We start from the raw sequence: 22,225 nt of genomic DNA on the forward strand, positions 1-22,225 counted from the left end.
GAATATGAGTGGGGGTTTTTGTATTTACTACGCATGTATTGTCATCTGTTAATCTAACATATATCACCTAAGTTCTAAAGTAAGAAGAAGAACACGTATTTTTTTCTTTTTTGTTCCTTTTTTTAAATACATGACAGCAGTAATTTAACAACGTGGGCTAATAATAATCAAATAAATATTTATTATGCGTGCTAGAGATGTTAAATTGTTTTTAGAATTACCAATTACCTGCTCGCACACACGTTCCATTAGCCGCCTTTTCAAAACCTTGAGTACAATAACATTTATAGCTTCCTATGGTGTTCACACACTCATAATTGCCAGCTGTCTCCTTGCACACCCTGAGGTCGCCACTAAGTACACACTCATTGACGTCATCAGCACATGTGCTGCCTGACCAGCCAGGTAAACAGATACACTGACCAGTGACATTGTCACAACGTTGAGTGTTATTTTTTACACAAGTGCTGCAACTCCTTTCACAGTTTCTTCCATAAGTTAGACCTGTGCATTCTAAAATTGTTGAAGCGACATTAAAAACGGGTCACACATTTACAAAATAAATGAAAAAAGTAACATCATAAAATTGTTCACGACGGTCTTGTCAATATGTAAAATTGCTCTCAGTAAAAGTTAACTATACATTTTCTCATGTTTAAAACGATTTTACAACCTTTCGAATTGATTGTAATGTTATTAGCCATGTTTTGTACAGCTATTAATATTTTTGAAAAATTCATAAAAAACGTTTAAATAACAAACGTTTGTGTACTAATGCACTAAAAAGTAGAAAATAAATTATAGACTACTATTTAAAGTACTATAAAGAAAAGCGTTTGTCACTTTAGTATCTATTGGATACCTTTACTAATGTTTAGGAAGATATCCGCGCTTTTCTTTATAGTTATTTAAATAGTAGTCTATACTTTATTTTCTACTTTTTAGTGCATTAGTACATAAAAGCTTGTTATTAAAACGTTTTTTATGAAAAAAATTTTTAGGACTTTACATGTTTTTATTTACAATAGAGTTTCATGACTAAAAACCATTGCGCGCCTATTGAACGTGTTGGCGCAGCCATTGAACGTGATGGCGCAGCTATTGAACGTGTGGTGTGGTTGGCTAGACATGCCTACTAATTCGGTCCAAATTTTAATTAATTCATAAAAAATTAATTAGGCATCCAATTAAGTCAAATTTAATTTCATATTGCATTGTCTTCATGTCTTGACCCACGTGCCAAGTGTGAACCGTATCGGTCAAGTAGAAGTGTCCGAATTTTCGCTTCGGCGTTTCGATCTAGACAGACAGACAGAGGAAGTGAGTTAAATAAAAGCTTGTAAAAAGGAAATGTGTTTAAAAAAAAGTAAATACTATGAATTAGTTTATTTGTTTGTAAAATGTTTGTAAAATGTTGTTGTCTAATAGTGAAAGTAAACAATTAAAAGACATTGTAGTTATATACGTCATCAGAAAAATAAACCGGGAGTGATCTCCCCTACAATTTCTCGAATATTCTTATATAACACTACGGGGGATGGCACCTCTGGATGTAGACATGATTTTTACAAGCTTTTATTTAATTCACTTCCTCGTCAGTCTGTCGTCAGTCGTCAGTCTGTCTAGATCGAAACGCAGGAGTGAAAATTCGGACACTTCTACTTGACAGATACCATTCACAGTTGGCACGTGGGTCAAGACATAAAGACAATGCATCGTGACATTAAATTTGACTTAATTGGATGCCTAATTAATTTTTTATGAATTAATTAAAATTTGAACCGAATTAGTAGGCATGTCTATCGAACCGCACCACACGCGTCATCACGTTCAATAGCGCGTCATCATGTTTCAATCGGCGCGCAATGGATTTTAGTCATGAAACTCTAGTGTAAATAAAAACTAAAGTACTAAAAAAAAATTCATAAAAAACGTTTTAATAACAAGTTTTTATGTACTAATGCACTAAAAAAAATTATTTTCTACTTTTTAGTGCATTAATACATAAAAGCTTGTTATTAAAACGTTTTTTTTATTTTTTAAATTCATTTTTAGTTACTTAAACTTTTAAAAGTAGAGTAGAATCGAGAAGAAAAAAGAATTGCGCACCTAGTGAACGCCAAAAAAATCTATGTATAATAGTGCGGAATATTATTAGAACTTTATAAATTCACATGCTTTTTTTTTTGAGAAATCGGAAATAGCGTAAATTACTACTTCCGGTCAACAGAAATTACTCAAATTTTGAAAAAAGGCAGAGAATTATATTTTTTACTTACATATGAAATTTCATTTATCTACCCGAAACAGTACTCAAGTTATATGCTTTTGTAAAATTGAAAGTAGAATAAGTTCCACTTCCGGTTAACAGAAATCACCAAAAAAATGATACATAACTACAAATTTGATCTAATTCTTATATATGGCATTTCATCACTCTAGCTGTAACGATACTCAAGTTATCGTGTTCACAAACAGACACACATACACACACACAGATATACGGACAAGACTGCAAAATTATGTTTTTCCGACTCAGGGAGGTGTAAAACATCGAGTGTAAACACGATAACTTGAGTACCGTTACAGCTAGGGTGATGAAATTTCAAATATAAGTATTATATTAAATTTGTTGATGCGTTTCAACTTTTCAGCGATTTCCGAACAGCGGAAGTGGAGCTTTTTCTACTTTGAATTTTTCAAAAGCCTATAACTTGAGTACTTTTTCAGATAGATAAATGAGATTTCACATACATGTAAAAGATATAATTTTCTGCCTTCTTTCAAATTTTGGTTTATTTCCGTTGACTGAAAGTAGTAATTTACGCTATTTCCGATTTCTCAAAAAACGCATGTGAATTTATAAAGTACTATTCATATACCGCACTATTATGCACATTTTGTTTGGCGTTCACTTGGTGTGCAATTCTTTTTTCCTATGAGATTCTATTCTATTTTAAAAAGTTTAAGTAATTAAAAATGGTTTAAAATATTGTATATATCCCGAGTTGCCATCCCCCCGTATATATAAGAATATTCGAGAAAGTTTAGGGGAGATCACTTCCGGTTTTATTTACACATTTTTTCTTAGCTTACAATGTATGTAGGTTTGTAGCGAATCTTGTAACTTAAGTTTGAGCACTTCTAATCCAGCGATTTCGTTCAAAATTTTCAGATCCTTTTTTATATCGTGGGCAAAGCATGAATACTATTTTTTTTTATCTAGTTAGATAGACAAGAAGTCATTCAATTTTAATTTTAAAATTTCTTTTGTCACTGTTGGTTGATTTCTCGCCCCGTACGTCGACTATGAACTAAGTAGGGGCAGTTCATTTAGAGAACAAAGCTACTAGTCGAGTTTTTGTCGTAGCCTATGTAATGTTAACTTCATTTTGAACGAATTACCAAAAAGTAGTAAATTTTAAAAAATATAGAAACTCTTATATCAAGTTTTTAAAAGCACTGAAATAAAATAAACTTGCCTTCTTTAATAAAAGCTTGGTCACTAAAATTATTATGTAAGAGATCTCATGAGCAACCAAATCTTTTACTATAGTTTAATTCTCTTAGTGTTAGTGCTTCTTAGTATGAAGGTTTTTATACTTGGTTTATTTTCTCCTTTAACTTTAAACTGCATTTTGTATTTGTACTCACCGACACACTGATTTCCAACCAACTTTGTGTTGTACGGACAGTAGCACTGCTCTGTTGGAGTGACCTGCCCTGGAAGAGTTACCTTCCCACATAAACCCGGACAAGCACTGCTGCATGGTCTACTTGAGTCAGCTTAAAAGTTGTAAAAAAATGTTTCATAAAAACTTTAAAACTAGAGTAAATGAATAGTTGCTTTTAAAATTATGCCACGGGACTGCTATGCTACTGAACAAAGATTAAATGGTGAGTACATATACATTTATATACAAATACATATGTAGATATGCACATGCACATACAGGTACACGTACACGTACACATATACATACACATACACATACACATACATATCCGACTTTATTTACTCTTATTCCTAATATTAGTAGCTTCTGTTCTATTATTATTGGTATTGGCTACCTTCGCAAGCTCCAGTAACAGGATTTTTCACTAATCCAGCTTGGCAATCACAATCAAAACCTCCAATATTATTCCTGCACACTTGATAATTTCGTGGACAAGCTTCAATTAGGGGATGACCACATTCGTCAACATCGGTTCCACAGGTGGGTGACGTCCATCCTTTCTTACAGGTGCACGAGCCGTTAAAGTTGTTACAATACACAGTGTGTTCAACCACACAGCCACAGTTTTGTGTACATCTTTCTGGGCCGTAAGTCATTGGGGGGCACGCTAAATAAATGTATGAACAAATAAAGTAAACTATTAGAATAATATTTTTTACCTCTTGTACTGGCTAAAAAAGTAGTTGAAATTGTGTAGACCAGTAGATTTTGATAGAAAATGTTTGATGAAAGCTTTAGCTACACATGCGTATTAATATTTTGAGCGATTAAAATTCACAAAATATTTTTCAAAAATCACTATATTTTTTAGAGAGAATTGTATTAAAACTATAATATGCAATCAATTATATTATGCTAGACGATAAGGTTTTGATAAACAGAGTTTCTTCCAGGCATCTGAATTTTATATAGAAAATATATACTTTTTAAGTATACCCTTTACGAAAATATATTTTTTATTTTATTTTTCATCTCATAAATTATTAAAAATTTATTGTTCCCTAAAACATAATTATTGGTTAGTTAAGACTGATAAAAGTAATTTACCATGTGTCCAGTAGTTGGCCAAGAATCCTTGTCTTTGATTGTAAGCGTCTGATGTAAAAGTAACATGAACTTTATTTGATGTTGAGCGCACGTAAAAATCTGCCAGTTCTTTTGATGTGTTGTACCTGCATAGCTGCCGTATAACAGGTGACCTTGTGTCGTCTCCGTCATAAATAACAGCATAATCAGGGCAAGCGTCCACGTAGCCATCAAAATCGACTGTTTTGAACCTGTTTGAAAATGTATCCTATGTTAGTCTTTATGTTACATAAAGTTATGTTAACTAAATTATGCAAAATGATAAGACATAAGCAAACATAAGCAAACATAAGCAAAATGAGGAAGTTGAACTGTTCATCTTAACAAATATATTCTATTGCGATTTTTTAATTTTATTGTTTCAGCGTCGACATCGCAAAAATACATACTATATTATGGGCTTTTTTTCCGACACGTAGAGATCGTGTGTAACTAAAAGTCAGAGTATGTAACCAACTCCGCTGTTGGTTCTAAGTGCGCGAGAGAGAAGACAAGATTTTGTCAAAAAGCTAGCAGCCCATAATATGCGTCAACTGCTATAGAAACACAGGAGACAAACAGCCCTGAGTTAAAATGAATTTCCATTTGGACATCAATACGGCCTTTCTCTCCCACAATCTTCCCCTAAGTGCATCGCACCACCGGGTTAGGGCGTGAGGGGAACTTCTGTTTTCAGCCCGCGTTGATAACTTATGATTTTTTAACTAGCAGGCGCGCGTTCTAACGTTAAACATGTCCCAACTGAGAGACCGATTGCCGAAATGAAAAACTTTAAAACTTTGTTATTCACTCTTTGTGGTAAATAAAATTATTGGAAGGGTAACGAAGTGGTACATCATTATAAATATATTTTTTTAAAAACGCGAAAAGACAAACTTGAACTTACTCAAGATTTATAATCTCGTTGACCCCTGCCATGATTGTCCAGTTACATTTGGCATTGTTGGGGTAGCTGCTGGGGAAGTTTGGTGACGATAAAGTCCCGCCTGGTCCGACAAGATTTCCACCGCATTCTGGCGACAAGAAACTGGCATTGCTGAAACATTTATTCTTACGTGTGCTAGAAATAGTTTAAGTATAAACTTTGAGGTCCTTCGTTAAAAAAAAATAATTACAAATTCCATTTGTAATGAATTTTTCGTTTTCGTCTCTGTTACCTGTGATACTTAAACCAATAGTCCTATGGTAAAATGTGTAAAACCTTATAATGAATTATATTCAAAACAAAAAAAAAGGAAAATTCAAGATCTACAATGCTAAAATCACGATGGCATTTTATGAATCCTTTTCGTTATATCATCAATTTTACTTTTCTTATGACTGTATAACTGACTTGCTTCACTGGCCAATTCAAACTCTTATGTATAAACGCCTTTTTTTAATCCATTCTGAATCACTGATTATTACCAACTATCCCTACGTCATTACTTTTCAAATGGATTCGTTTTAAATTGTTTTAATTTTTAAACTATTAAGTCTTTTGTGCTCACCTGTAAAAGACTGACCAATAACAAAATTGGCCAAACTATTCAGAATGCAGAACGTTACCACGCTAGAAATTCGCATTTTGGAAAAACTGAGGAAAAACAAATACCAAATACATTAGTTAAATTCTACTTTTAGTTTTATAACTTTAAAAAGAATTTATGTCATGAAATACAAGATTTTAAAAATTCGTTGTACAGTTTTAAAGTTTACATGGAGCTTATACCTGGCCAAATGCGAAAGCATTGGGTCAGGAGTGAGTTTAAATAGGGGATCTGAGATATCTTGCTCCAGTTTTCAAAGGAAAACACGGATCTTCCTGGTTCTTATGTAAAATGTCAATACCAATTTTATTGACATTAGTAAATCCGGTAACTCTATCTTCTAGGGAGACGAAAATATCTCAAATTTCCAACAGAAATACGGATACTGCGGCAGCTCTACATAATTTAAGTAAACTGGTTCAAGAGTCGTAGCAGTAGAACTTATTCGTTGCACTATAGCAAGAGTTTAAATGTATTTACTCATATCTTAGTGTTCGAAATGTATGATTTTCTGAATATCAATGTATCTTGTGTAGACTGGGCTGTAATAGTATCTTAGCGTATAAGTACAAGGATGTCGCTAAAAATATGTAAAAGATCTCTTGATTGACCAAAGCTTATATTATGATGAAGCAAAATTAATGTATTTTATTATAAAGGTTTTTATGTATTTTATTATAAGTATTTAAATGGTTTACAACGTCTCCTATTTTAAAACTTTATTTAGTTCCAAGCATCTGTTAATGGGTTGTGGCTCAATTTTAACCAACTTCTAATGAAGCGATTTCGTTCAAACTTTCCATATACCTTCTTCATCTATGAACCACATTTTTAATCTAATCTGATTGACAATTCATCACTAAAATTTAACTTTTATATGTCTAAAGTTAGTAAAAATTCTCACGCGATTACTAAATTAGCCTGCTTTCCACGATCAACTGTTTTTCACAAGTGATTAAATTTTAGTCTGAGCGTCGACCACAAACTAAGAAGGGCAGATAACTGTATTTAAGAGATTGTGAGATACTGATCGGGTTTTAACGCAGATATTTTTTCAGTTCCGACATAAGAATTACTAAAAAGGGGAAAATAAACAAATAGAATCTATTTTAAAAATCTTAATAGGTCTGTATTATAGTTTTTTAATGCACTAAAAATAAGTAAATAAAACTTGTTTTCTTTAATTAAAAGCTTTGGTCACTAAAATAGAAGATCGCAAGAGCGAACAATACTTTTATTAAAGAAAGCAAGTTTGTTTCGTTTTCTTATTGTCAGTCCATTTAAGAGTTTATTAATATAAAGGTGTTTACATTTGTTTTATTCTTTGTTTGATCGTTTGTTTGTTTGTTAATGGGTTGTGGCAAATCTTGTAACTAAATTTTGACCCTTTTCTAATGCAGCAATTGCGTAAATTATTCCCAGATACATAAGTCTTTGGTAACAATGCAAGAATATCTATTTTTAATCAAATTAGACTTTTGTTTATCCATTTAAAGTAAGTTAAAAAATAACTAAATTTTATATTAAAATGGGAGAAAACAAAATTAAATACTAGCGATTACTCTATCAGTTTGACGTCAACGGTAAAGCATTTTTTTCCACGAAATAATAATGGGCAGAAAACTGTCTTTTAGAGATTGCAAGCTACTGATCAGATTTTAAAGCAACTATTCTTAGTCGTAGTCTATGAGGCGTCAACTTCATTTAGAACGAATTACTAAAAAGTGAAAAAAAATTAAAATGTAAAACCTTTATAACTAGAAATACAGGCGCTAGGTTGATAGTGTTGTCTTTTTCTCTAAACAGAAACCAAAATCACCACCTCAACTTCAAATGTAACCGGAAAAGAAAAGATTTAACCATAATCTACACGTAGTTACTGCACATTCACACCTAAGCTCAAACTTGACAAAAGTCCCATTCAGTTTCTTTCAGGCAACTCTTCGGGGAGGAGGGAAGGTGCTGAAGAACGTCTACCGCCTCAATAATAAAATATAATTTATTTAGAAAATATAATTTTTTAGTGCCCGCTCCCTTCCCCTAAAAATTTAGTCCTTCCCAACCCCTTCCCAACCCCCTCCGAAAATTTTAAGTACATAAATTGTATTTTGTTCGGTGGTGAGGGGGGGGGGGGACGCTAGACATTCTTCGCGGGTGGGAGATGTGGTTTCTATTTTCTAAAATAGAATAATTTAGCATTTTCATGTCTCTGACTATTATCATCTTGTTAACTCTTAAAACATCCTGGATTTTTTAATGTCCTATTTTCACGTCAGTCTTAAATAGATCTTTCAAAATTGAACTACCGTGGCAAAAGCCTAAATCAAACAACGGTGCATTATACCTACCTACAGTGATAATCTACATTTACCTGCGTAGTGAGGTCTAGGAAGTTTGATTACCCTAAGATTCGTGCTGAAATTATAGGCTTCAAAGAATAAATTATATCTAGGTGTTAGTCAATGTTTCTTTCCGACCTTTTTCACCATGGGAGGCACTTGAAACTTTGGGAGGGGGGGGGTTGAACTTAAATTTTCGGGATGTTTGGCGGACAAAGGACAGCGTATATAATATTTTTTTCTATACAGAAGTTTTAATAAGTTAATATATTTTTACAATTTCTTTCCTGTGAGAGAGGGGCTAGGTTGACTTGCTGTCGGGGGGGGGGGGAGATGCCCAAATGAAATTCTGAAGCTAGCCTATATATGCAGTTACATAATTCTATTTAATTAGAATAAATGTGCGGAATATTAGAGAGAAACGCGTAGTTTTAGTGGTGAGTTAGGTTGAGGTTAAATCATCTCTTGTTTTACAAAGTAATTAACATTTAATGAAAAACATTGTGTGCTTTAAGTTTTTTGTTTTATATGACCGTCTGAAGTTGATGAAATAATGTTGGTTTCTTCTCTTTCGTGAGACAATACAAATTCAATATTCACGAAACTGTTATATATTAACAATAACAGCTAATTATTTCTTTGTTTTATTTTCGTGTAAAACAGCATTCAAGAAAACATCGGTTTTCACTCACTTCTGTTTGTATCAGCTCCAGTTGTCGTAAATTTGTTCTTCTATTGATTATCTGTCATAACAAAATATTAGTTTCGGTTTGCTGGGTTTTTTTAGGTTAGGTCGGATTTTGTAGGCTTGGCGGGGAGTAACAAATATGATATATCACAGTTAATTTTCAGAAATCTGTAATTCGGATGTATACTGGAGCATGACGTTACGCCTAGAGAATAAGCAAGTGGGACATTACACCTTGTCGACAAAAAATGTACCCTAAATAAATCGGGAGTGATCTCCCCTAAACTTTCTCGAATAAACATCAGGGGGTGGCAACTCGGGATATAGACATGATTTTTAATCCATTTTTAATTACTTATTATACTTTTGAAAATAGAATAGAATCTCGTAGAAAAAAGAATTGCACACCAAGTGAACGCAAAACAAAATGTGTATAATAGTGCGGAATATTATTACTACTTTATAAATTCACATACGGTTGTTTTTTGTTTTTTTTTTGGGGGGGAAATCAGAAATATCGAAAATTACTACTTCCGATCTACGGAGATTACTCAAAATTTGACGGAAAGCAGAAAAATAGATTTTTTTACTTACATGTGAAATTTTATTTATTTATCTGTAATAGTACTCAAGTTATAGACTTTTGAAAAATTAAAAGTAAAATAAGTGCCACTTCCGGTAATCGGAAATCGCTCAAAAGTTGATACCGATCTACGATTTTGATATAATACTTATAATTATATTTGAAATTTCATCAACCTAGCTGTAACGGTACTCAAGTGATCATGTTTACACACACACACACACGCACGCACGCACGCAAGCACGCACACACACACACACACGCACGCACGCACGCACGCACACACACACACACACACACACACATACGAACAACATTGCAAAACTAAGTTGTTTCGACTCAGGGAGGAGTAAAACGTCGCAATTTGCAAAAATCTCGATTTTTTACATTTTTTTTTTTTTTTTGCACGATTACAAGACTTTTCTCTATACTTCGTATATACGAGAAAGTAAAAAAACTACCGACGCCCTTGGAAATAAATGTAGACCTACTCCGTAAATATAGGCCTTATTTTTACAGTGGTATCCTATTCGAAAATTGTAAGGAACTGTCGTCACGCCCAATACTCTTTTCGTGTTTTTTTTCAAATAGTGTTTAAACAGCAAATATATTTTTTAACGAGGAGGTTGTTGAACTACAAGACGATCATAAAGAACCCGGATGTCCTTTTATAAAAGATTCCGTTCACGTTCTGACACATCCCGCAGGTAAGCTCGATAATTGACATTAAGCATCATCAAACAGAAACGTTCAAACAAGCTCAAGCACTTTGTATCAGGTGCAAGACAGGGCGCCTGGGTAGGGGAAGGGGCGGACGGGGAAAAACATCACATTTAAATATTCGGATGTGGGTTAAAATAGTGTACTTTTTGTCATATTAAATTAAATATTTATCATTTCTAGAATTATTGCGTACATTCCTAGATTTTAAAAAAATATATTTGATGAGCATATTTAAAAACTATTGTTTTAGTCGCGTTAACAATACGAACCACATACATTATGATAAAAGATTGTATGGTGAGATTTATTGTTCTAGATGGCCTAGTTTTATTGTTCTGACGTATGTCCTAGTTTTATTGTTCTGACAGAAGCTTGGCACAGGTCCAGAAGAGTCAACAGGTGAGTGTAGAAGGCTGATGCAGCTTCATTCCCTGCACCGTTCATTCAGTGCTAAACAAATTAACTCCCCTGCACCATTTATTCAGTGCTAAACAAATTAACTCCCCTGCACCATTTATTCAGTGCTAAACAAATTAACTCCCCTGCATAATTTATTCAGTTCTAAACAAATTAACTCCCCTGCACCAGTTATTCAGTGCTAAACAAATTAACTCCCCTACAAAATTTATTCAGAGCAAACAAATTAACTCTCCTGCACAGTTTATTCAGTGCTAAACAAACTGACTAAACACTTGTCCCCCTGTTGTGTTGCTACTATAACACTATTCTTTATTTCCACTTTTTGAGTGATTCACTTTTTTAAAAACAAAATTTTAATTTCTTTTTTGCTTTGATTAAATATATGAAAGGCCCCGCAAAAATCATATAACTATAAATTTAACCATTAACAATAGACAGAATAAACCACATGACCACTAGGTATAATTTGGAAAAAAACTAAGTAGTGCATAGTATTAAATTTATTACATTTTTAAAAATGCATTCAAGTTATTAAGTCATATTGATTTACTTTTTAACAAGGCATCTGTATTTACATACTATATAACTAAGACTCCACACAGGGAGAGAAAGAAACAAAAGATATTTTGTGTAGTTACAGAGTACAATAATTTTGTTAGCATTTTTTTTTCAATTAAATTTAAATTTAAAAAATAAAAATTTACTTTGGTATTCTGCTGAAATAAAAAAAAATGTCTTTAAAAATATAAATCACCGGTAGTTATCTAAATACATCTTTTAAAACAACTAGTCCAAGGCATTTGATTCAAAAGATGTATAGAAATAGCATTTGCTTGCAACATTTCATATGATAAAATAGTTTAGTTATTAAAGAGAAATCAACATCTCAGTCTTAATCAATGACATATGCATATATAAATATATATAAATACAATTTTTGCTTTTAAGAATTTGTTTTTTAAATTAATTGAGGATTTTAATAAACCATCCATTTACTCATTAAAGTTCAACGAGTTAGCTGCATAAACTGATGAATTTCATAAAACTTATCTCTCACATAAAACAGAAGCAGTTTGTAATTAAAAATATCAATCTACTTAATATAGTTGGTGGTTTGACATTAAAAATATCTATATACTTATTTTTGCATTTGCTAGCTGCACTTGCTCTGCTTGAGCCAGATAAGGCGAGAAGATGGTAGTGAGATTAGGACATATTTTTCACACAAACATCAACAACAGTCGAAATGTCTAAAGTAGAATGCATGTAAAATTGTGTAAGTAAGGGCAAACCCAAACAAATCCACGAGTTTGCTGAACTAAAAGCATATCACTGACACTGATAAAAACTGCAGAACACAATTCAAGTATATGAATGTATGCTATAAAAATACCTCAACAAAAATGCAAACTTTTAAAAATAAACTAGTCAAAGAAATGATGATGTATAGAACAGTATGTCTAAATCTATGTTTACAATTCATAGCAGGTAAACAAGTGATATACATGTCTAGCTTGATTCATTGAGCAAGCGCTTAGAGTGTTAGAGGTATAAACCACTTTAGCATAAGAGCTCAACGGTATGTTATATATGAGGATAACACCAGGGGAAATAATGAATTGACTTCGGTGGAAAATGTAAGGCATAAAAAAATATATTTATTGTAAATACTAATTAACATTAGAATAAGAGTATTTTATTAGCAGTTCCAAAGATTGTTGCAACTAACATAACAAACACTATTTGCTTTTGATTGATTTGATGTGACTATAGTAAGATAAATGCATGTGTGTATGTGCAATTTCAAGTTTTTATAATTAAGTTTATGCGCGAGTAATGAACCTAACAAATACTAAAATAGATCTTTCAAAAACTGTTATAAAAGTTTTTTAATTTAAGAATAAAAATTACCCTAACTTGTTCAAAACATGAAGTATAAGAAAGAATTGAAAGCCCTTAATAGTAATAGAGATCATACAAATGGTGGAGTTTTAGTTTCAGAAAGAAGTGAAATAACAATTGGTCAATAACAGACTTAAATTTACTGTAGAAAAAAAATGTGGTTTAATGCAAATGAAAAATCAACACATCAACTTAAAAAACACATCAAAGGAAGTGTCTTTAAAAAAAAATTATGTCATGAATAGTTACATCACAATTTCATAATACAGTTGGATTATGAGCTTCCAATTAAATCCAATCTATTTAAAAATAAGTTGTACATGGACTTTCAACATGAAATATTCATCAACAGGCACATGGGTGACCCAACTTCATAATTACTGTCCAAGTTTGGCACAATTCAACATACTAATACTTACATAACATATCGCTGGCTTTTGTTTGCACCAAACCTTACAACTAATTGCACAAAATTTCCTCAATGAATTATAACTGATATAAAAATAACACAGCAACAAATTACAACTTGTGTTCCATATTTTACATGTTACATGAATTTTACAGACATTAGCCATGCATACAGATTTATCAGAATCTACTTCCATACATAAAATTATGTTTCACATTAATTAGTCATAATTATCTTTCAAAGATAATTTATATCACAATTAATATCAATCAAACTGTGAGTAGAACCATGAAAATGATAAATATACTGGTATCAAAACATTAACATAGAAAACACTGGCAAGTAAAGAATGACCGTGGCTTTACAATTAGTAATGAAATCTAGAGGACAGCAATGTCTTTTGGTACACAGCACACTATCTATCCCAGAAGTCATGAGATTGGTAATCTGGGGTATGAGAAAATAGGCTTTCCCCTGAGCTGTGTGCATGTCAAGTGGTGTAATGCACTAGAGCAGGAAGCAAAAACCTAGCAGAAACCAGCTTGTCTTGCTGCTGGTGAGAGAAATGATTTTGTAGTTAGTTCAAGTCTCCCTGGCTAATGAGCACTGCTACAGCTGGTAATGGCTACATATGCCAGAGAGAATATAAAATCTAGCTTAGAAATTTTGTTTTGAAATAAGTAGATGCGTGGTCAGGTTGGTAAAGACCATGGTTGCTAAAAGGAAAAGTCATGAGTTACAACCCCCTGTTGAGACGCAGCTCTGAAGCTGGGGACAACAACCCATCTAGGAAAGACAACTCCAAAATCAAACAACTGCTGTCTTGTAGTTTGTTCTAGGGTGGACTACACCTCTCATTACATCGCCGTGAACCTTTGGGAAGTTGTGAATATTCCTGGGAAGGTTTCTGCGGGAAATCGCAGGGGTGGCGCCCCGGCAGGGCCCAATTTGTTTTTTCTCTATATTTGGTATATAAAAATAAAAGTCGATTTTGGTTTGACACTGTTTATCCAATCGCCATCAAACTTTGGGGAGTTCATTATAACACTCTAGGAAAGGGTTCTGTAAAAAAAATCATTTTTTAATTTCGCAAGGGCGGCGCCACGGGAGGGTGTTATTTTTCTCTAGATACGGTATATAAAAATTAAAGTTGAATTTGGTTTTACATACTTCATCCGATAGTCATGAGACTTTAGGGAATGATTAGAACACTCTAGGAAAGAGTTCTTTAAAAAAATATTTTCAATTTCGTAAGGGCGGCACCACGGGAGGTTGCGATTTTTCTCATTATACGGTATATAAAAATAAAAGACGATTGCGGTTCGACACAGTTTATCCGGGTGCCTTAAAACTGTGGGGAGTTTATGAATACTCCCGAGAAGGTTTCTGGGTTGGAGAGGGGGTGGGTGGTGGTGGGAGGGGGATTTAATTTTGCATGGGCGCCCCCCCCCCCCCCCCGGCAGAATGCGATTTGGCGCCCTGGTCTTTCCCCTGAGCGCTATAGCGACTACGTTTGGTCTAAACAGTGTGATACACAATTTCACTAAATTGAATCAGGCGTGGTAGGGTGCGATTTGTCTGCAAACAAAAATTTCAGTTTCGGCCATGTAATACGTTTTATTTTAATAATCAGAAAAATTAACCAAGGTTAGATTATTAACTGAGATGTTTCATTTTGTCCGTAAAAAGAATCCAAACAGTTTCTCACTTTGCGAATGATGTAATTAGCATCTATTTTTAGACGATCCAATCAGAAATTGAGATCGAGCATCTAATAATAGACCATTAGTAACGTTAACATATTGCATCAGTCCCATTGATGTTTAAAACACGTCAATTAATTTTTTTACGTGTTAAAGACAAAATCCTATTCATTTGTGTCACTTTAGTGCATGACGAAATCTGCATCTTTCAGTGTTTCTTCCAGACTTTTTTCTCCGGGGGGGGCACTTGAATATATATAAATTACATTTCGTTCGGGGGTGCGGTAAAAATTTTTCGGGGGGGCTTAGCCCCCCCGAAGAGATCCCTGGAAGAAACTCTGGCATCTTTATTAACAGGATGCTATTTGGCACGATAGCGCCTGTTAATTTTAAGGAGCCAGGGGATGTACGCGGCGCTTATGCGGTGGTGTAATCGGGGGGGGGGGCTCCTGAGAGCGCCCCTCTACGTCTCTGAGACATGGGCGGTCACCTCATTATTTCGGTGTGTGATTAATGTACACTCAAGGTTTTCATGCGGTAGTATAGGTAAAACTCTGATGGGTACCTAACTTAAGTTAGGGAAAGTAAAGGCGGCTGGGCATGGTGCTCACCACACTATCTCTTCATATGCCGAGGTCACACAAACAAGTGCACTCTACTTCACTTGCCCCATAGACAGTCAGGTTTGAAAGGGTAACTTTACTTTACTTTTAGTGTAGGTAAACCAGTGTCCTGATATTTATTACCCAAGCGCAGGCATTGTTTACATTTGAATAACTCACTTTTAGAAAACAAGGTCACGTGTCTAGGAATATAGGATTGGTAACGCATGGATGAAACCCTTCTTATATATTCCGTCGGACTTTCTTCTATTCCCGCGGCAACGCGCGGGTACGGGTACGCTAGTTTTATATAAAATTCCCATGAAAATATGACTAAACAATAAAACTGTTACATAAAAAAGTGTTCCTGCTTCCAACATATAAAATGTGCCCGATCGCTTAGGTGATTGCCATTCGATCTTCTAACTTTTTTACGTAACTCGAAATTTCAAGTTATTCATAGTCAAAAGTGCTACTTTGGTTTTGAAACTTTGAATCTAATTTTCAATCATACTGATACAAATGTCCATTCAACAATCCCATTTATAAGAGACTCACATATTATTTAAAAAAAAACATCATACTATATTCATCAAAATGACATGCAAGATGCACGTTCTGGTCTAAAGAAAAAGGAAATCCTCAAGCATGCTGCCATCTGCTTGCGATCCTCGCTAAATTGAAATTTGGAGTGCATATCCTAATAGGAATGACGGAGTCTATTCTTTGAATCTAATGCTGAAAAAATGTTCATTTAGAGTTCATATGTAAACATGTTTTAGCACCTTATTTAGATGACTATTTCTATCTCTAAAAAAATCAAAATACATATTTTGCAAAAAGTAAATTGTAATAATTAGTAATATTATAAACTCTTTATGATAATTATTAAGATATATATTGATGATTTTTAACAGATAAACTTCAATGATGATGATTAAACATATTTGTTTCATTGTGAATTATTCGCTTAAATAGATTGCTTGGTGTATAAGTGGGACTTATGAGCAAATGATTTTATTTGGCCATCTTCCTTTAATGCATTTTTATTGGACAAGAACTAAATACTATCTTAATTGCAACTTTATAATAACTCCACCAGTAGCTAGACAATAAATATGTGGTATGCAATAACTATGTAATAACTAAACAATTACCGACTTTTCTGATATTCTCCTTTTTACTATACCCCGATTAACTATGACTCATATCTTTATTATCGTTACTCTCTGACATACAACTACTAAATTATAATTAATTCTTGTTTTATTAAACAAATATACACTTCGTAACTTATTTAAAAACAAACATTATATACCAGGGGACACTAATCTGACTCTATTCTTATCTTTACTAACAATACTCATAATCAAAAGTATACACTTACCTCTTGGCTTGTAGACACTTCACCAGCTTTAAAAATCGCGCGCTCGGACTTAAAATAAAATGTTGCACTTACACAAAACAAAATAGAAAAGTATTACAATTTACTTTTCTGGCTACAATAAATAAAATGTGCTTATTTCAACGCCGTTCACCAAATTATATTTTTTTTATTTGTAAACATAAAAATAATATCTATACAAACTCATAAAATCTTCTAGAAATTCAATAGGTAATAAATAAATTACCAACTGACCAGCACACTGGTCCTCTACTGCTCCTATTTCCATGTTTTCAGGGCAGGTACATATTAAAACTCCAGAAGTGTTTCGATAACAAAAGTGGGAACATGTTTTATTCTTTGCTGTTACACAGTTCAAGCTGTTGCCTAACATATATATATATATATATATATATATATATATATATATATATATATATATATATATATATATGCCTACAAGGTATGAGTTTTTGTTTCCGAAATTAAGTAATTAATATCAAATTAAAATTTATTATTAAAATGTTATAAATGCATACAATAATTATGAGATAAACTACCATATTACTAAGAATATTCATTGCTACACTTTATTTTATGTATTAAGATTTTAAGTAATTTTGCAACTATGAAATCAGATACATTACCTAGGACTTTTTTTATGTAATGTAAAATAACATAGAGAATAATGCACTTACCTTGACACTGTCCATTTGTCGTCCTACTAAATCCAAGTCTACATTCACATGAATAATTCCCTGGTGTGTTCTTACAAACTTCATTAGTTGGGCAGGTGATGTACTTGCACTCATTAACATCTTCAGAGCACGTGTCACCTGTCCACCCAGGTTTGCACACACAAACACCATTGGTGTTGTCGCAGAATCGTGTTTTAGACAGATCACATCCACAATTGAACTGACAGGTTGGTCCATAAGTAAACTCTTTACATGCTAAAATTATAAAAAAAAATTAATATCTATGAAACAACTTTTTAAAAAAAATACAAAAATCGCCACAGCTGTTGTAGTTACTTTTTAAACAAGGAACAACATGCTGTATAGCTGAGTATTCTAGTGGGTTTTTTTTTAATCTTACATTTACTGTATTAAGAAAAATATAATAATGAAAATTCACGATAAGCATGGTTCTAATTTAAAGTATAGCCTACATGATTCAGTAGCAAAAAAAGTATTTTGAGTAATACAATAGGTATATATATATATATATATATATATATATATATATATATATATATATATATATATATATAATTTTTTAAAAGTTTTTGCCTCTAAATGTTTGTTTAAATTTATTGTATCCGGGGATAAAATGTTATCTTACTTTAATTCACATTATATAAAGCAATAACTTTAGTAATAAAATATTAAGAACAGGTACACACAGTCTGTACAAAGATAATAGAAAAGATTTCTCAACAACAGCTTGTATTAATATATTTTATCCTAAGACAAAACATGTTACTTACTTTAAACCACATTACAGAAAACAAAATTGCATTTCGCATTTTATATGAAGATACATACTGTGTGTGTAGAAAACACCAGAAAATCCTCCTGTTGTGTTCCAGTACGGATATGTTGTTAGCTGAATCTCCATGACGTTACCACTGGTCCTAATCAAAGGTGGTATTTTTGTTCCACAGTATTTGCCTATGTGTGTGCTTGTTGCATTAATAACGCTGTAGATGTTTAGTGATTCATATAAGCAAGTTCCGTGTTCACGCATCCGAAAATCTTGATCCTTGATACTATAAAATTAAAAGGAATGCCGACAAAAAAGTAAGTATGTATAGAAATTACAATATAGAAATATGGAAATATATTTTAGTATTATCTAATAGGTATGTTTCGCCAATTAGATATTATTTCTAAAATGCTCTTAATACTTAGTTGTTTTGTGGATGATGATATTTTATGTGAAAAAAATAGGTTTGTGGTTACCTAAGTGTAACAACTTGACCCGGACTTCCTTGTATTCTCCATTTACATGTAGCATTCATATATACATAATTTGGAAAGCCAATCGTGGAAATACTTCCAGACACAGCAGTTATGTTACTGTCACAATCTAAATGAATAAGTAAATACATTACAAACTTATGTGTTATTATTTATGTGAGCGAGTGAATGATTAATTTATATGTTATAGTTTTTGCTTGTTTGCGGTAATTTGTATGTATAGAACCGCAGCGAATCTACTTTTGTATATAAGTTGTGTATGTACTTTCGGTCAACATTGCTATTAACCATCTAGATTTGTTCCTTTTCTTACTAAAAATAAGATGTAGACCGGTAAGAATTCGTACCTTTTTTACTTTCTCGTATATACGTGGTATAGAAGAAGTATTGTAATCGTGCAAAAAAATCGAAATCGAGATTTTCAAATCTCTCGAAATTTTACAACTCCCAGAGTCGGAAAAACATAGTTTTGCTATTTTGTCCGTATGTCTGTGTTTGTATGTGTGTATGTATGTGTGTGTGTATGCGTGTATACGTGTGTGTGTGTTTGTGAACACGATAACTTGAATACCGTTACAGCTAGGTTGATAAAATTTCATTTTAGCTATTTCCGAAAAGCGGAAGTGGAATTTATTTTACTTTGGTTTTTCAAAAGCGTATATCTTGAGTACTGGTTCAGATAAATGAATGAAAATCTCATGTAAGTAAAAGATCTAATTTGCTATCTTTTGTCATTTTTTTGTAATTTCCGTTGACCATAAGTAGTAATTTACACTATTTACGATTTCATAAAAACGCATATTAATATGAATTTATAAATTAGTACTAATATTCCGCATTATTATACACATATTATTTGCCGTTCACTTGGTGTGCAACTCCTTTTTTCTACGAGATTCTATTTTTATAAAGTTTTAGTAATAAAAATTGATTAAAAATTATATCTTTATCACAAGTTGCCGTCCCACGTAACGTTATATAAGAATACTCAAGAAAGTTAAGGGGAGATCACTCCCAATTTTTTTCTTTTTGTTTTCACGAAAATTGTCCACTATCTGCCCTTCATCTTAGAAGACCCATTGAACACAGATAACAACACGCCTACCTTTATAGCAGCGAACTACTCGATAAACAATTAAGCGTGTCAAGCATTGCAAACGCTACGCGCTCACCCTCCTCCTCCCTTTTCGTTTTAATGTCATACACCCCACAAACATAAACACCCACACCCACCTCCATACAGCCATTCACCTTTTTAAAATTAAAGGTTATGTCACACACTGATAAAAACAATCTTACCTTTTTGACATTCTTGGAAAATTATTATGTATAGCATAAGATAAAATGGAATTAACTGATTAAATATTCCGCTTTCACATCAGAAAATTGATTATGGCCCCTTACAAAAAAAGGAACATCTAAAATATCGAAATACTTTCTGTCATCATAAAAGGGCCTTTTTTTTTTAAAAAAATTCACCTCAGCCCCGACTTTAAAATTAGATATTATAAACATAGTATTTATGGTATAAATATAGTTCAAGAAGTTGTAATTTCAAATTATGCAATCCTGTAATCCTATTAAGAAAGGGAATGTGAACCACCTAGCACTGTCTAGTTTCACAAACAGCAACCATTTTCAATTAATTTATATCCCCCCCCCCCTTTTTTTCTCATATCATGTTTTTAATATATATCCCTTTCTTACGACGGATGCCACACTATTTGTCCACCATCTTTGAACTTCCTATTGACACAGACAAAAACACACCTACCTACCCTAAACACAACAAACCACCCCAAGCAAAACCTCTGCCCCAACTTATTCATCGTCTTCACAGACACACACACTGCATACATTAGCAGCGTCACTACAAGGACACGAATCACTACCTCTCCCCAACCTTAACACTGAACATGGCAAACCAACCCAAAACCAACTCCGCGTGTTAGGTAATTTGCTTACCCGCGTTTACTACCCGTCACCCTACCCACACCAACCTCATCCTAAAATCATAAACATATGAACACCAAAGACAAGCATCACTGCCTTGGACGCACTCCCCCCCCCCCCCTACACACACACCAAATATAAGAAATGTGTTACCCCCTAGCACTAGCTTATTGAGGGGGGAAGTAGAGGGGGCAAGTTGCCCGGGCGGCACTTTTTTGTGGCGGCCTTTACGTTAGATCAAGCATCATTGATTCTGTTAAACAAGCAAAATACTTTACTATCGTGTTTGTCGGCACAAAGGACCTTTTACATGTTGATCAAATGTCCCAAATTCTTCGTTATGTCCACCAAAATGAAAGATAAGTAAGCTTTGTCGACTTTTTATCACAGATCAAATTTTGAGGAAGCTTCAGGAAAATGGTCTACGCTTGTCGGACTGTAGAGGCCAATGTTACGGTAACGCTACAACAATGGCTGGTATCCAGACTGTGGGTAGGGCAACGTATTTTTCAGCTAAATCCTAAATCCTTGTGAATACCATGCACAAACCATTTTGCGTGAATTCATGCAGCTGAAATCAGTGCAAATGCAGTGACATTTTTCGGTACTGTCAAATCATTATTTGCATTTTCATCTTCCTCTACACATCGATGGAAAATACTCTATAAGCATGCTCCAGCAAAAATTTAAAAAGAATGTGTGAAACTCGCAGGAGTTCAAAGTACGAAGTTCAAGAAGCTGTGGCCTTACATTTCGATACAATTATTGATGCTTAAGAGTAGCTTAGGGGTGGTAACTCAGAAGCAGTTCAAACCAGCGATGATGTTGGGACTATTTTCATTGCGATTTTGTCTTACTCATTTATATCGTATCTATATTTATAGAGCCCAATATTACAACACATACAATACGCAACAAGCATCTACAGACATAGGATATAGGATTGGATAGCTACGCGGCAAAAATGAGGGCTCTAAGTAAATATTTTGGATGAGAAAGAAACAATATAGTGGAAAGGCCTAAACAACTGCTGTCAAGTTTTGCTTGGACGACGAAATCTTTACAGAACGTCGTTTTCGGTAAAAATGCCCAAAGGCTGGATAGGAAGCAAGAGATGTTGGATTAACTTTATTACAAGCAATTCATCGTGAATAACTAGAAACCATCGGTCGTTTGCTCTGAGAA

At 33.3% G+C, this 22,225-nt stretch overlaps 1 protein-coding gene across 1 annotated transcript in view; it reads right to left on the reverse strand.

Annotated features, from left to right (window-relative positions):
* Positions 1-6,425, reverse strand: part of LOC131942950 (cubilin) — a 70,604-nt gene extending 64,179 nt beyond the window's left edge. Inside the window, exons 1-6 of the mRNA XM_059302920.1 lie at positions 6,314-6,425; positions 5,710-5,836; positions 4,785-5,014; positions 4,072-4,344; positions 3,655-3,786; positions 229-513 (exon numbers count right to left, since the gene is read on the reverse strand). Coding sequence (XP_059158903.1) covers positions 229-513; positions 3,655-3,786; positions 4,072-4,344; positions 4,785-5,014; positions 5,710-5,836; positions 6,314-6,389 — 1,123 coding nt within the window. The 5' untranslated portion in view covers positions 6,390-6,425. The remainder of the gene's footprint in view (positions 1-228; positions 514-3,654; positions 3,787-4,071; positions 4,345-4,784; positions 5,015-5,709; positions 5,837-6,313) is intronic.
* Between the last annotated feature and the right edge of the window lie 15,800 nt (positions 6,426-22,225).

Source organism: Physella acuta, unplaced genomic scaffold, assembly GCF_028476545.2.
Source record: "Physella acuta isolate Inbredline_101_S28 unplaced genomic scaffold, ASM2847654v3 ptg000435l, whole genome shotgun sequence".
Taxonomy (NCBI): domain Eukaryota; kingdom Metazoa; phylum Mollusca; class Gastropoda; family Physidae; genus Physella; species Physella acuta.